Source organism: Uloborus diversus, unplaced genomic scaffold, assembly GCF_026930045.1.
Source record: "Uloborus diversus isolate 005 unplaced genomic scaffold, Udiv.v.3.1 scaffold_314, whole genome shotgun sequence".
Classification (NCBI taxonomy): Eukaryota; Metazoa; Arthropoda; class Arachnida; order Araneae; family Uloboridae; genus Uloborus; species Uloborus diversus.
The window spans coordinates 116,139-130,460 of record NW_026558477.1 but is presented as its reverse complement, the minus strand read 5'-3'; the positions used below and the strand labels follow the sequence as shown (position 1 = coordinate 130,460).

Sequence of the window (14,322 nt, the reverse complement as noted above, 5' to 3'; positions counted from 1 at the left end):
TTGCGCCCCGTCAACGATGTGAAACCCGAAGATGCACCGCCCCTATGTGTGAGTTCACCGACGACAGCTGACGAACCGCAGCAAAAACGCGCGAGATTGTCCTCTTTATCCGACACAAGTGATTCTTCGCTAGTATTTTATGAGCAAGAATTGGCACCTTTGTCTCATAAACGTCGATTCTTTTCGCAAGAGGAGGACCCTTTACCCATCGTGTCTTCAACAAGCTTGAGTGAAGAAAGAGAGTTCCAACCTATTCCCGATGTGAATGAAAGACCTCCCGTGGATGCTACTCCCATTCAACCTAACTTCAGCGAGATAATCCCCGAAGGAGACTGGTTAGAACGGCTTCTCATAGATTCACCACAACGCTTCGAAAAGCAGAAAAAAAAATATTGATACACTTCCAAGTGGTATTATGATTAATGTTTGTTTGGAAACAAATGGAAAAATTTCCATCGAACTCGAAAATTCGATTTTGAACATTTCGATAAACTTTCAACCGTCAAGCTGGATTGTGTTTTTAGCAAAAATGTGGGATTTCTCTCCTATTTATGTGAGCAGTAGTTTTTTCGCAGAAATTGACGTGGCGGTGATCGCGAAGGAAAAACGATGTGAAATATATCAGCTTGATGAAGTTGATAATGAAGTAACAATGAAAAAGAATCCTATTCTTCTCAGCGATGATGATGTGAAAATGCTTAAGGAAAAAGACGATAAATTTCAAGCATCCATCCTTGTTATAATTTTTGAATTTTTTCAAGAAATGTTACGTGTGGAAAGGAAGAACATTCAATCAACGTTGATAGATGAAGCGGAATTATTTGATGAAAGTTTTCTTATTTTTATTGAAGAAATGCGTGAAACTATCATAAAAAACTTTGAATGTGCCGGCTGTAAAATGCAACATCCTTCACAAAGAAGACACGAATGTATATCTTTAAACGTTAAAGAAAAATTTGCTTTAATGTGCGAAAATGAATATATTTTCATGACAATGGATTTTTATAAACTCTCACAAAAACTCTCAAAAAATATCTGTTTAAGTGACGATCAGATTCTTATGTTTAAAATATACTACTTGAAAGCACGCACAGACGATTTGTAAGTACCTCAATCTTATGTTATTAGTAAATGTATATATATGTTTATCGAAAAAAATAATTAGTCCAATAATTGTAATGTAAATGATTAAATAAATGTATCTGATTTAATTTCTTTTGTTTTCATTTGCATGCATCAAAAATAATAATGAATCAGAATAATGAATTGAATTGAGTGATGTTATTCAAGTTAAAAAAAAAAAATAACTATGGTAAGAAGTGATTAATTTTATACATCTAATACCTGTGAAAATAGTAAATCACCAATGATTAAGTAAAATGTTAATGAAAAAAAAGAATTAATTGTAATGAATAACTAAAGTTAATTGCTAAATTGACGAATTGAATGAAACTCATGAAAAGTATAAATTCTAAGTTCGATGCAAAACAATGATGGTGTGAAAAAAAAAAAAAAAAAATGGTATGAGTTTTAAATTCGAATACTGTTGTTTGTAGACGGTAAAGTCTCTTGTATTAAGAAAAATAACAGGTGAAGTATTTTTGAATAAATGAAAGCATGTTAAGTGACCTACAAGTGTGAAAAAAAAAAAAATAAAAAAAAAATAAAGTTAAAACGCATGATAAAATGATTAAGTTAAGTATTAATGAAAAAGTAATTATTAGAGTTAATTAAATGGAATGTGATAAATTCAATGAAACTCTTGAAACGTATATGCAGTGTTGGAATGTAACTTGAGTGCGCAATTTGCTTACTGGAAAAAATTAATTAAGTTGATTTTTTAAAATCTGAGAAAATTTGTTAACGATAAGTGTTAATTACTACTAAGAGTAAATTGATTGCAAGTTTGACATGATTGCAAAAATTGAAGACATGATAACGTTTTGAAAAATTTGAAGGTTCGATTCCTGTCACTACTTGTGAAAAATTTCTAAGTTTAAAAATATCGGAAAAAAAACGATAAAGTAAAAACAAGCGAGAAAATGATCAAACTCTAAAATATACTAAAAAAAATCGAAATCACGAAAAAATAATCTAAGCCTGAAATGCTTGAAATTAGTTAAAGACTAAAAAGTTAAGAAAATAGTTAAAGACTGAAAATAATTGAAAAACGCTAAAATAGTGAAAAAAAAAAAAAAAATCAAAGTGCTAAATGACAGGAAAAAACGTTAAAGTTCAAAATGTGTGAAAGAATATTTAAGTTAATTATTTCTTCGAAAATTTAACAAGCAAGAAAAAATATTTTGTTGTATGAAAGTCAAAAAAAAATTAGTTAAGAAAATTATTTCTTCGAAATTTTTACAAGTTAGAAAAAATATTTGTCAATTTGACAAAGAAAAAAGAAATTAGTTAAGAAAATTTAACAAGTTAGAAAAAATAAAAATGATAAAATTTGAAATGCATGAAAAAGAAAATCAAAGTTTAAATATATTTCAAGTCCACAAAGCATTGAACCAAATCTAAAATCTCGAATGGGTTGTATTTAAATAAATCTTTACTTAAGTGAAAACTTTGTTATTATGAAAAATAATAATAATGATGATAGTTTCAATTATGAGCTGAAATACAGTTAATGATATGCCATGATTAGTAATAAAGAGTGAATTAACTGATGGTTTTAAAATTAATTTAATTGTAATATTCGTTGTCATGGTACAGATTCAGATTAAGACTGAAAGTGTAATGGAAAATATAGCATAGTGGTTAGCATACGTTTTTGCTAACTCAAAGTTTGGGTGTTCGATTCCCGACACTCTGTAAAATAAAAATAATTAAATTCGCGGAAATATTCTAAGTCCGGAAAAAAATATTCAAAGTTCCGATAGATGGCGCCACGAACGTTCTTAAAAATAAAAATCGAAAAGTAAAAACATAGCAACAAGTGTTGCCACTCGAAAACTGGTGTTGCCATCCAAAAAGTAAAAAACCTCCTAATCTTCTACACAGTGTTGCCGTTCCCTAAAACGAAATCCAAAAACGCGGGAAAATATTCAAAAACGCGGGAAAATACCCTCGTCACCTTCAAGTTCGAGGCGCAACCCCAAGGTCGGGAGGAGGTGGGGGGTTGGCAGGGGGTGGAGGGGCAGCCCAAGGTCATCCCCAAGGTCGGAGGGGGAGTGGGAGGCGCAATATTGCGCATTGCGCCTCCTGGCGTTGAACTCTCATATTTTACCTACTACCATCCTATTGCTCGTTTGCTCAGAAATGATTTTTGCTGATTTTTTACTAACAGAAGGACAAGTGAGGTAATGACATTTTGGTGCTTTAGACACACATAAAATGTGTTTAAAATAATCAATTAAAATTTTACTTTAACTTATTGAACTATATTCTTAAAAGTATTTCAACCCCTAAAAATACGTAAGAGCCATTAAACATTCGTAAATTATTGAGGGTATAAAAACGATTGTTTCTACGAGAAAAACCCAAATTCATTTAAGAGATAGAAATTTTTCTTTTTACCTTTATGTATGGATTTGACATAGAACCTCAATACCACCCACGTGCTGCTCCCTATCAATTTACTCATGCAATTATAAAACAGGAAATGTGTTCTATAACTGCTTGAACTTGTGTGATTGAAGTTATACAATTACAATGTGTAACATTAAGCCTATTAATATTGAAGAAGCCTAGATACTTTTTGAAGCGTTACTTTTTAATGCAATTAATTGTACATATTTATGTGAATTTACAATGAGCTGAAAAACCACTGCAACTGTATAATGTGTCAGAAAATGCACTGTCTAGAAAATTTGGATGAGACCGATTCTTAAAATGTAACCACATCCACTCCCACTCCTGAAATTCTTGCCAACAGACATAAGCTATACATAGGAGTATCATAAAATAACTTCTAATTCGAAATTTCTGGTATGTCTTAAATTAAATATACTCATACAAATAATCAATTATTCATTTAAAAAAAACTCATCCAAATATGGAGTGTCTTTCTCCTAAAAGCTGTTCCTTTTGCTAGTTATAGCTACTTTAGTCGCCCTTATAGACACTCGATGTTGAAACTAATTTATATTTTTTCTTCTGATATTGAGCTTAGACTTCATAGAGGTACTAAAAAGTCATTTTAATGGTTAAAAATGAAATCAGATCTTTCTGTTTTTGCTCGAGCCAATTTGAAGATATTGCAAACTACTCTTCATGTAAATATGGTTAAATCTGTCACATGTTAAATTATTATTTAAAATTTTTGGCAATAGCAAACTGAAAGTGCTTTACTTTATACCCAAAAGAAATAAGATGCAAAAAATTTTGTTTTTGAAAAAAAAAGAGTATTTATTTGGTTGATTTCTTATTTTTGAATTTCTATTTTTCACTCTAATTTTATTTTTTCATTTTAGACCATGGGGGAAAAAAAATCCGAGAGGCCTTTTTTTAAAAATTAAAATGAAAAAAGGCCAGCGACTCTATTTTTAATAATTATTTTATTTTGAAGAGCATTTTATTTCTCTTTCTTTTCTTTTTTTTTTCTTTCTTTCTTTTTTCTTTTTTTTGCAAACTCATAAAGAAGTTTTTTTTTTTTGTAGAAAAGCATACATATTAGATGCATTTTTACGGTATGAAAAAGCTTTTACCTCAATTGTTTATAAAGTAATTTTTGACCAATATACGGATTCGCAATACACATTCGAATCCGTATGTTAAGGTTCGTTTTTTTTTTTTTTTTTTTTTTTTTTTTTTTCCTTTTTTTTTTCATATATTTGGCAAAAGTTCGGAATTAAAAAAAATTTCCTACTCCATTGTAAGTTTATTATGACTTCAAGTGTATTAAAAAAAATTGAGAAAAGGAGTTTGATATCAATTCTTCTTTTACCAACCCCCCCCCCCTTTTTTTTAATTTTTTGTGTGTAAGAGAGAGAATCGATGTTGGTTTAGGGGAAAGTGGGATTGTTTAGTTCCGGACTGAGTTTTTCGTTTTAGATTGTGAGTTTTTTTTCATCAAATTGATTTATTTCCTTTCTTAAAAGGTTTGCGAGCTACATTTCCTTGGTTCTGATATTGAACGGGAAACTTTTGTTCATGATAGCAAAACTGGCGAAAAAATATCTGCTCCATTACGTCATCCTCGTCTAAAGAAGAGTGCTGTACCTTCACTTTTTCCAAATTGCCCATCCTATTTATCATCTTCTGTGCAAGAAAGAGAGTCTCCCGTGGAGCGGGCAACAAGGATTGAAAATGAACAACTGCAGTTGGCAGTGAAGTTAAGTATTCAGAGCAAGGAAGCTGAAGATGAGCTGGTAAAATTTTCCAACTATGAAGAGTTTTTAAATTGCTTGAAGAATTTCAAGACATCGAAATATTGGACTGTGATATCAAGACCAGACCGTACAGTTTTTGCTAATATTAACGTTCTGGATGTGCCTACTATCACTTCATCAGTTGTGATCAGCAATAATCTTGTGTTAAAAGCATTTGTTCAGTCAGTTGAACTAAAATTTTGTAAAAATTTGAAACTTCCTCAGCTCACCACAAGCTTCCATGACGTCACTTTTATCCTAGATCATTTAGAATATATATCAAACATCAAAGAAATGAGAGATGACAGTGTCTTGTTCGATATGTTAGAAAATATTTTGGAAACAATCGACGACGAAACGGCATCAGAGAAAATTGAGTTCGTTAAGGAACAAATCTATTTATGGAAGCATAAAAAAGCGCAGTTTCGATACTCGCCACAGTTGCTAATTTTCTCGGCCTTAATATTCTCCATATCTCCTCACGCATACAAATTTATTAGAAATTCTGGTAATCTTATTCTTCCCCATCCGAATACTCTTCGGAGAATTATAACAAATCTCAGATCCAGCCCGCTTTGCGAGCAGTTGGATGAAAATTTTCTAAATTTTTGTGCGGAAAAAATTAAATTGTTGAAAAACGAAGACAAAATTGTTTCTTTAATGATAGACGAAATTCATTTAAAACCTAGCTTTGACTTTAAGGGAGGAAATGTTGTTGGGTCAGCATTTGACTGTGATGATGCAGCAACAAGTGCACATACATTTATGATTCAAAGCATGCAATCAAATTACAAAGAAGTTGTACACGTTTTGCCGGTAAAATCCATAGCAGCTGAAACTCTGCATGCATTTATCAAAAAGGTTGTTATGGGATTGGAAGAAATTGGCTTCATGGTGATTTCTGTTGCAACTGACAACAATTCCATCAACCGTAAAGCAATGTCATTTTTTGCTGATCCACCTCAATTAATGACAGCTTATAAACACCCGTCAGATCCCGAAAGGCCTCTTTTTTTCTTTTTGATGTGGTTCACATCTTAAAGTGCATCCGCAACAACTGGCTGAACCAAAAGAGTGAGGGACAATCGATGTATTACCCAAACTTTGATTCTGTCAACTCATCGTCTATTAAAAAACTGGACACTGCATGCTTTAAGACCTTGAGAGCTATGCATGAGTTGGAGCATGCAAAAATAGTCAAATATGGCTATGGACTGACGCTCAAAGCGTTGAATCCAACAAATCTTGAGCGCCAAAATGTAAAGCTTGTATTACAGGTGTTTAATGAACACGTAATCGTAGCTCTGAATGAGCTCGGTGAAAAGCACAATTTGCCTTTCCACAAAGAAACTGCCGCCTATATAAATATTATTTTAAAATGGTGGTGGATTGTCAATGTGAAAACTCCTGATAAAGGAAGAAGGTTGAAATACAGCTTGATGTATCCATTAAGCAATGCACCTAATGATGAACGAAGGATTTTTCTGTCTCAGTTTATTACATGGCTCAATATTTGGCACCTTTCATCTGGAAGGTTAACACCTGAAACACATTCTGCGCTCCTTCACACAAGTTGTGCACTTCTAGAGATGTCAACATACTGCATCGAGAAACTGAACATGAAATATTTTCTTACTGGCAAAGTTCAAACAGATTCATTGGAGGAAAGATTTGGGAAATATCGAATGCTGGCAGGATCGCAATACAACATATCGATTCGTCAATTGTTTGAAGCTGAAGCAAAACTGAGGATGCAGAACTATTTACCTTTGACTTTAAAGTCCGGAATGTTTGGAGAAGTAAAAATTTCTCAGCTAAATTATCAACCTGCAGATGCAAGTGTACCATTAGGTAAGTGTGAAAACGTAATGGTACATGTAACTGAATCGGATTTCACAAATATAGATTCCAGTTTACCTGTATTAGTTTATATTGCTGGATATTGTGTGTATAACATTTGTAAGAACTTGAAGTGCGATTCTTGTGAAGAGCAGCTTTCAATGGATAAAGACTGGGCCATTAATGACTGTTATAAACTCATAACGGATTTAAGCAGAGGCGGACTGAAATTTCCTAATGCAGACGTTGTTAAAATTGTCTTATATTGCTACATAGTTGGGCAAAAACTCGTTTCTTCCGAAAATGAATGCAAATTTTTAAAAATGCCCAATCAGCGCACGTTCATGTGTGAACAGGTATTAGCACTTACAAATGATTCGGAGGTTTTTAATGATGTACATGTTTGTCTCTTTGGTCATACAACTGAAAGTATTAAAAAGCGTATTGTGTGGATTACTACTAACGTTATTTTGAAAGATTATTGTGCTTTAAAAAATGATGTTCCGAAAAAAACTTCGAAAAAGCGCAAATTGCAAACATTAGAAAAGTAAACTAGTTGACAACTTTAATTTTGAAATACTGATTGTTTTAAAACTTAACATGTCTTCTTAACTTAAACTTAAATTCTTAATACAGTCGGACCTCCATATATCGAAGTAGCAAATTGCCGGAAAAAAATTCGATATATAGAAATTTCGATATAGAGAAACAATCTGTTTTTATCATAAAAATCTCCTAAAACATTAAAATTAAAGCTCATTTTCGTGCATGAAACCCAATTTCTAATTTATACGAGCATCAGATTAAAAGTTAAGAATTGAAAAATTAACAGAAATTACACTTTTGCGTCTTCACACATCTTCATTTTTCGTCAATTCAACTTGATCCGCAATATTAGGGTATTTTCGTTTTGACAATGTGATCGAGAAAAAAACCACAATCTACTTAACCTGAATGATTTTTACTGAAGTTAAAAGACTAAAAATGATAATCAACAGACAAAAGGGATAACTTGAAACTGATTTTACAGTGTTACTGGTAATAAGATTTGAAATGAACTTGACGGAATTTAAGAACTCCAGAACGGAACAACGACATATCTACACACCTCTCAGCCCCAGATTCCATATGAGTTTCATAGCAACCTTTAGTGAACATGATATTGTCCCCTAACCTTCATTTTTCATGAGACAAACACACAGTCTAAAGTGGAAAAAAAAACCTACGAATGTCTCGAGAAAAATTTCGATATATAGAGATTTTTTCGATATATAGAAACAATTTTTCTATGTAATGAACATGGAAACGTGCTGGAGTTTCGATATATAGAAAATTTCGATACGTGGAAGTTCGATATATGGAGGTCCAACTGTATATGTTTGTAATAAATAACATCTTATTGCTAAACTAATCACGGATGAAATGCTAGTTTTGCAATTGTCTAATTTTAACATGCACTTAATGAGAAATTCATTACTATATTTTTTTTTTTTTCATTCATATGTATTCAAGAGTCTAGAAATAGGGGAGTATTGCACAAAATCAACATTCTTTTTTTATTGTTTCCCTTAACTATTGGTTGGAAGAATCTCCAGATTTTAACTGGTGTTGATGATTTTCGATCAAAATTAATGGAACATCAAAATTTTGCTACCGTATACTGTTATATAAAAAAAAAATCAGTGTCACAGATGTACCAGTAATGAATCTTAACTTATTAAAGTCTAATTATGTTATAAAATTATCTTATTGAAAAGTGAAATAGATATTTTGAAGAATTTTTGGTTTCTTTGCATTTTATATATGTATTTCGAGGTGAGTAAGCTATATTAATAATTCAACTCTAACACACATTTGAAACAAGTCATTTGAATAGGAAGGAAAATTTTACATGATTTCACTCTCATATCATTTCAACTTAACTAACAATTGATGTAACAAAAAAGGAATAAATATGTTCAGTGGAATGGATCTTTGCTTTTTTATGAACATTAACATTATACACAACTATTAAATTATTCTACGCTGTACAAAATATTATCCTTGATAATGTATCGTAGATTTAAGCATACTGAACGCTGAGAACAAACAGAAATGCTTACATTTAGTTTTCAAGGAATGCATTCATACTGATGTAATAATTGCAATAGGAAATCTTCTGTTCTCCTCGAAAAGTAATGCGCATCACATGCATCAAAATAAGCATTTTGCTTTGAAAAAATAAACTGTACGAATGACGGATTAAGAAAGAAAATGAAATCTTCGGTATTCGCATCTGCAGCATCCAACCGCATAGGTCTTCTTTGGGAGACATTTTTCTCCCGCTGTTTGGCCTTGTAAGAGTCTCGGTGGTGGTGGCTCAGCAGCGGAAACCCTACTCGGAATGACGTCACGCGCTTGTGCGTTGGTCCCATGGTTGGTCCCTTCCTCTAGTAGGCCGTGAGTGATCCCGCACTTTATTCAGTTGCTACGTGAGTTAACTGGATAATTTGATTTTGACTTCTTATAATTTGTACATTTTTGTCAATATACGTTTTGTGTACTTAAAAATGTTTTTTTTTCTCCTTTTTTGACATACAATGTTCAATTTCAAGCACATTAACATTTTTTCTAACTGCACCTAACATAAAGACGAGTAGAAACGCTTGTCTCACATCATATGCTAACTCACTCCACTACCTATGCCAATTAACCCCGAATCAGGGGTTAGTTGGCACTGTTAAGGCGTCTTCGGAAAATATTTTTTACGAGTTTCCCAGTGAATTGTAGATGATGCTCCCAATGTTATTTTGTAGCCAAGATGTTACCCTATCAAAGGCATAAATCACTTTTACGGTAAATACTACAGAAAAAAATAGAAAAATCAAAAAGTGAAAACTGTGCCAACTAGCCCCGGTCTCCCCTATATAAGGATGTGTACTTTCTTTTTCATTGATAATCTTTCACTTATAATTTTATATCATACATTTATTTCTCTACGGATGAACTGGAGACACACAAATGATTACAAAAATATATGAGAGATGAGGTAAGCAGAAATAAAAACATATCTGCTAAAAAGTTGCAAGTTCAACCAACTATTTTATTTTTTTTTATGAATTAATGATAATAACTAATAATAAATGTAAAATTATTTTATTACAACTATTTCTAGCATTTACACTGAAATTTTACCATGATCTTGAAGTATCCCCAGCATATAAAAATTGCTATAATAATGTGTATTGCTTTAAACATAATAATAAAAGCATTGTTTAACAATGACCCTGATCAACAATGAATTTTTAATTCAAACCTAACCAACATTTTAGCACTAAATTAGTTAAAAGCATGAAAATGCACACCTTAATTAGTTAAGAATATTGGAAAACATTTTGTTTGATGCAGAAAAATCACGGTTTCCAAGCGATATAACTTGTGCAAGCATTTTTAAGGCCTCATATTACAGATGTGTCTATTCGTGTATGCGTATTTGAAGCAATATTTCTAAAATCCATATTTTTTGACAGTTATAAGAAATGTTAAACATAGAATTTTTCACTTTTAAATTTCAAGAATTTTGATATTTTTGTTAGCGTTATGTATTCAAAATTTGATGAACAATGCTGTATTGTTTTGAAAGAAAGGATGTTTGCAATAATTTCAATAAAATAATGAATACTGCAAATAAAAAACTTAGTTCACACAACTCTTGAATGCAAATAATTTCATTTTTCAAGTGAAAAATGGAGAAAATAAGTAAAATGTAGTAATAATAAAAAGTTTTTTAAAAAAGTATAGTAAAAAGCCTTTTTTAGAGCAGTTTTAAAGAATTTCGGAGAGGTTTGAACCATAAAAACTAACTCTACAAATACTGATGAACGTTATTCGTGCATTCTTTTTTCACATCTTTTCCATTTATGTTCGACTGAAGCAGAGAAATAAATTTTCTACAGAGGTAATCTGCAATAGTGCAAAAGGAACTATTTTTAGCTCTATATAAAAACACAAATTTTGAATCTTTTACATTTTTTAATGCCACCGTAGCCCAAAGGTGCTCATGAGGTAGTTTATATTAAATTACTGATCCACAGAAGTAATGGTAACTTGCTTTATGTTGTAACATACTTTCGAATAATAACAATGATAAACATATAATATCTATATTGTGAGATAGATAATGTCTAAAATATTCTTATTCTTTTCTTTTCAGGTTCTCAATGCTAACTGTACATGCAAGCGGAAGCAGAGCCTTTTGGTTGTAGACATGTGCTTGCTCTTTTTCATGCACTTGAGGACTCCAAAAAAGAGCTGTATGCCGCACCTACCGAGCGACTCCAGAGCTGGCACCAGCCGAAGTGCATCACTTTGAAGTCAGAAAAAGCATCAGATGTGTTTAGGAAACCCAACCCAGCCAGTGTGCAACTCAAGAATATTACATTCAATTGGCCAGCACTGAAGGACACACACATAGCTTTAATGCCATGCTGCAACGATAATGTGGAAGCTGTACAGCTGAACAATACTGTTGCCCGCCATTGCTTTTGCAAGAACAAGTGCTGTTGTTGAAGAAAACAACTTAAAAACTAACACAGAGGAACGTACGTTTTATAAGCATTATGTGTACACAACCAATTCTATGGTTGAACTTGAGAAAAAAACGATGTTGCGAAATTCTGATGAATGGAGAAATATGAGATTCAAATATTACTTTTCTCCGCACGCACCCCACCTCTTAGCCGTAGGCCTTAGGTTCCACCGCCCGGGGGGTCCGCGTAGCGGGCCCCCCGCACGGCTGAGTGCGGAGATTCAAATATTACTGGCTCAAGTGCGCATTCCCGTCTTAAAAAAAAAAAGGTCGATTTTGAAAAACTTTCAGAGATTATTTTTCATGACGAAAAACGAGACTTGTGAAGAACTGCTGCTGTCGCATACGAGCAGAATAAAGAGGGCTTCGTGCGGAACAATATTACAAAAAAAAAATACTTCCAGTATACTGTGCGGAAGACAGAATTGGTTCTCAATCCAGCATTACCATTTTTAGCTGCAGCAACGGATGGACTTTTATTTCATTAAGAGGATGAAATGCTTTTATAGTCTGTTCCAATCTAACTTGGCTGTACTAGGGGATGGTACGAGGTGTGGTATTCCGAGTTGAGAAGTAGTTCTTGTAAATTTGGAGATTTAAAAAGGTGTAAATTGACAAATGATGTGAAAAAAATAAGAGAATGTGTGTGGTTGAGACATATTGTTGAAGATATTATGTGTCAAAAATATTAAATTCGTAAGTATTTGATTACGAAAAGAAAATCAAACCGCCGTAACTCGACTTCTGTATTGCCGAAGACTTTTGTCAAGGTTAACCTTAGAATGTACTCCGTAGACCAGTAAATCCCAGAATCCGCTTCTCCCACTTCTTATTGCCCTTTTGGAAAAGTATCAGGTTGTCGTTATGACTCTTAAATGAACATCTCCTCATTGTGGTCAAAGCATTTCCGTCTGGTCTGTGGTCAATTATAAGCATCAAGTAATGATAACCACAATTATTGATTTGAAATTTTGTTTCCTATTACACATTTTCCTATGTTATTTAGAAAAGAATAAAATATTTTGAAATTAATGTCTTCTGGTCAAAACGAGAATGGTTTTAATATAGGTGCAACCCTTGGGCAGGAATAGGTTGAGGACCAGTGACATAGACTTTTAAAGTTAGTATGAAGATATTATAGTTTTCTAAGTCTGTCTACAGAAAGGTATCAAAACTTAGATTCCTGACTATTTCCTTTATTGTTGCCAATTTTCTTCATGCCTAAGAATTAAGCGCTGATGTAATCCGAGAGTCGAAGGATTTTACAATTAAAGAATCAGTATATTATTCATTTTACTTTCTGAGTCTTAACTAGGGATGTAAAGTTTCCGGAAATTTTTAAGTGGTGGAAAAAAAAAGGTTTTTACCGGTTTTTTCGGGAAAAAAATGGAAAAATTGATTTTTTTATGAATAAAAATAGGGTTTCTTAATAGCTCTGTGTTTCTTGGAACATATAAAGGGTTAAGCATTAAAAAATATATGCAATTCACACATCTTCTTTTTTTGCTTGACAAAATTACACATAAAAGTAAGTTTAATTAGAAAAAGAAAAAAAAAACTTTTTGTTTTATAACTGAGAGCTTACTTGGTCAAACACCAGAAATAAGTCAAGTCGTCGTTCAACCAATAATATTGAGTAACATGTGTCTAATAAAAACAATTACATTTTCTATTTTAGATCACCTTTGAAACTTGAAATATTAATTGTAATTTTTGACTTTCAAACATGATTGATATTGTTTGAAAGAAAAATAAGTACTACTTCCCTTCCTTACAATGTAACTTTGCTGTAAGAAAATGAAAGCTATTGAATTTTGATTTTTTTCAATCCAGTCTAAGTTCAAATCAAAACTAAATTGGTTTTCTTTTCCCTTCCAACAGAAACCCCATACCAAAACTGCGTAATGATTTTTAAAGCTGAACCAGAACTTAAACTGGAGTTTCAGTTTATTCATATGGTCATGATAAGCACAGTAATAAAAGAAGTCATATCTATACTTTAGAAGAAAACTGAGTTATTGTAACCTAGTTTTTCTCTGTTTCGTATTTTACTTAATAAATAAAATATTTTTGGGTCATTGTGTGCATCAAGAACTATTTTTTAGTAAATTCTGAAAAAATAAAAGAAAAGAAAAGACATCTGAATCAACGATATGGAAGAGCCAAACTTTAAAACACAATCACCCTGCTTGAGCTCAAATGCTGATTTCACTTTTGTGCTTAGCAGGGCAGTATACAGAGGGGGAAAAAACTCTCGGGCAAAGATTGCATCATCGAATGGAATTTAAGTAATTTCATTTAAATAAGTGTCTTATTTATTTTTGTCTCTCACTTTATTAGAAAATAATTTACAATATATATCCTAGTTTATGTATTGTTTTTCAGTTTTCTTACAATTTTAAGCAAAAGACTTGCTGTTTAAAAAATGTTTCACCAAGTAGAACAACATTTTGTTTGTTTGTTGTGCTTGGGCAAACAGTATTTGATGCGGTATGCCGCTTCAAGTGCCTTAGAAATTATAGTGGATGTTCGGAAAGTGTACAAAAACTAACAGTGAACATTTCAGGAAGACCTCGCCAAAATCCGAAGTAGGCTTTGTCT

At 32.2% G+C, this 14,322-nt stretch overlaps 1 protein-coding gene across 1 annotated transcript; it reads left to right on the top strand.

Annotated features, from left to right (window-relative positions):
* The first annotated feature begins 5,975 nt into the window (after positions 1–5,975).
* On the top strand, positions 5,976–11,360 carry LOC129233293 (uncharacterized). The gene is given in 3 exon segments (XM_054867344.1): positions 5,976–6,330; positions 6,333–7,166; positions 11,347–11,360. Coding segments are annotated over 3 exon segments (1,203 nt in total).
* Positions 11,361–14,322: the final 2,962 nt, after the last annotated feature.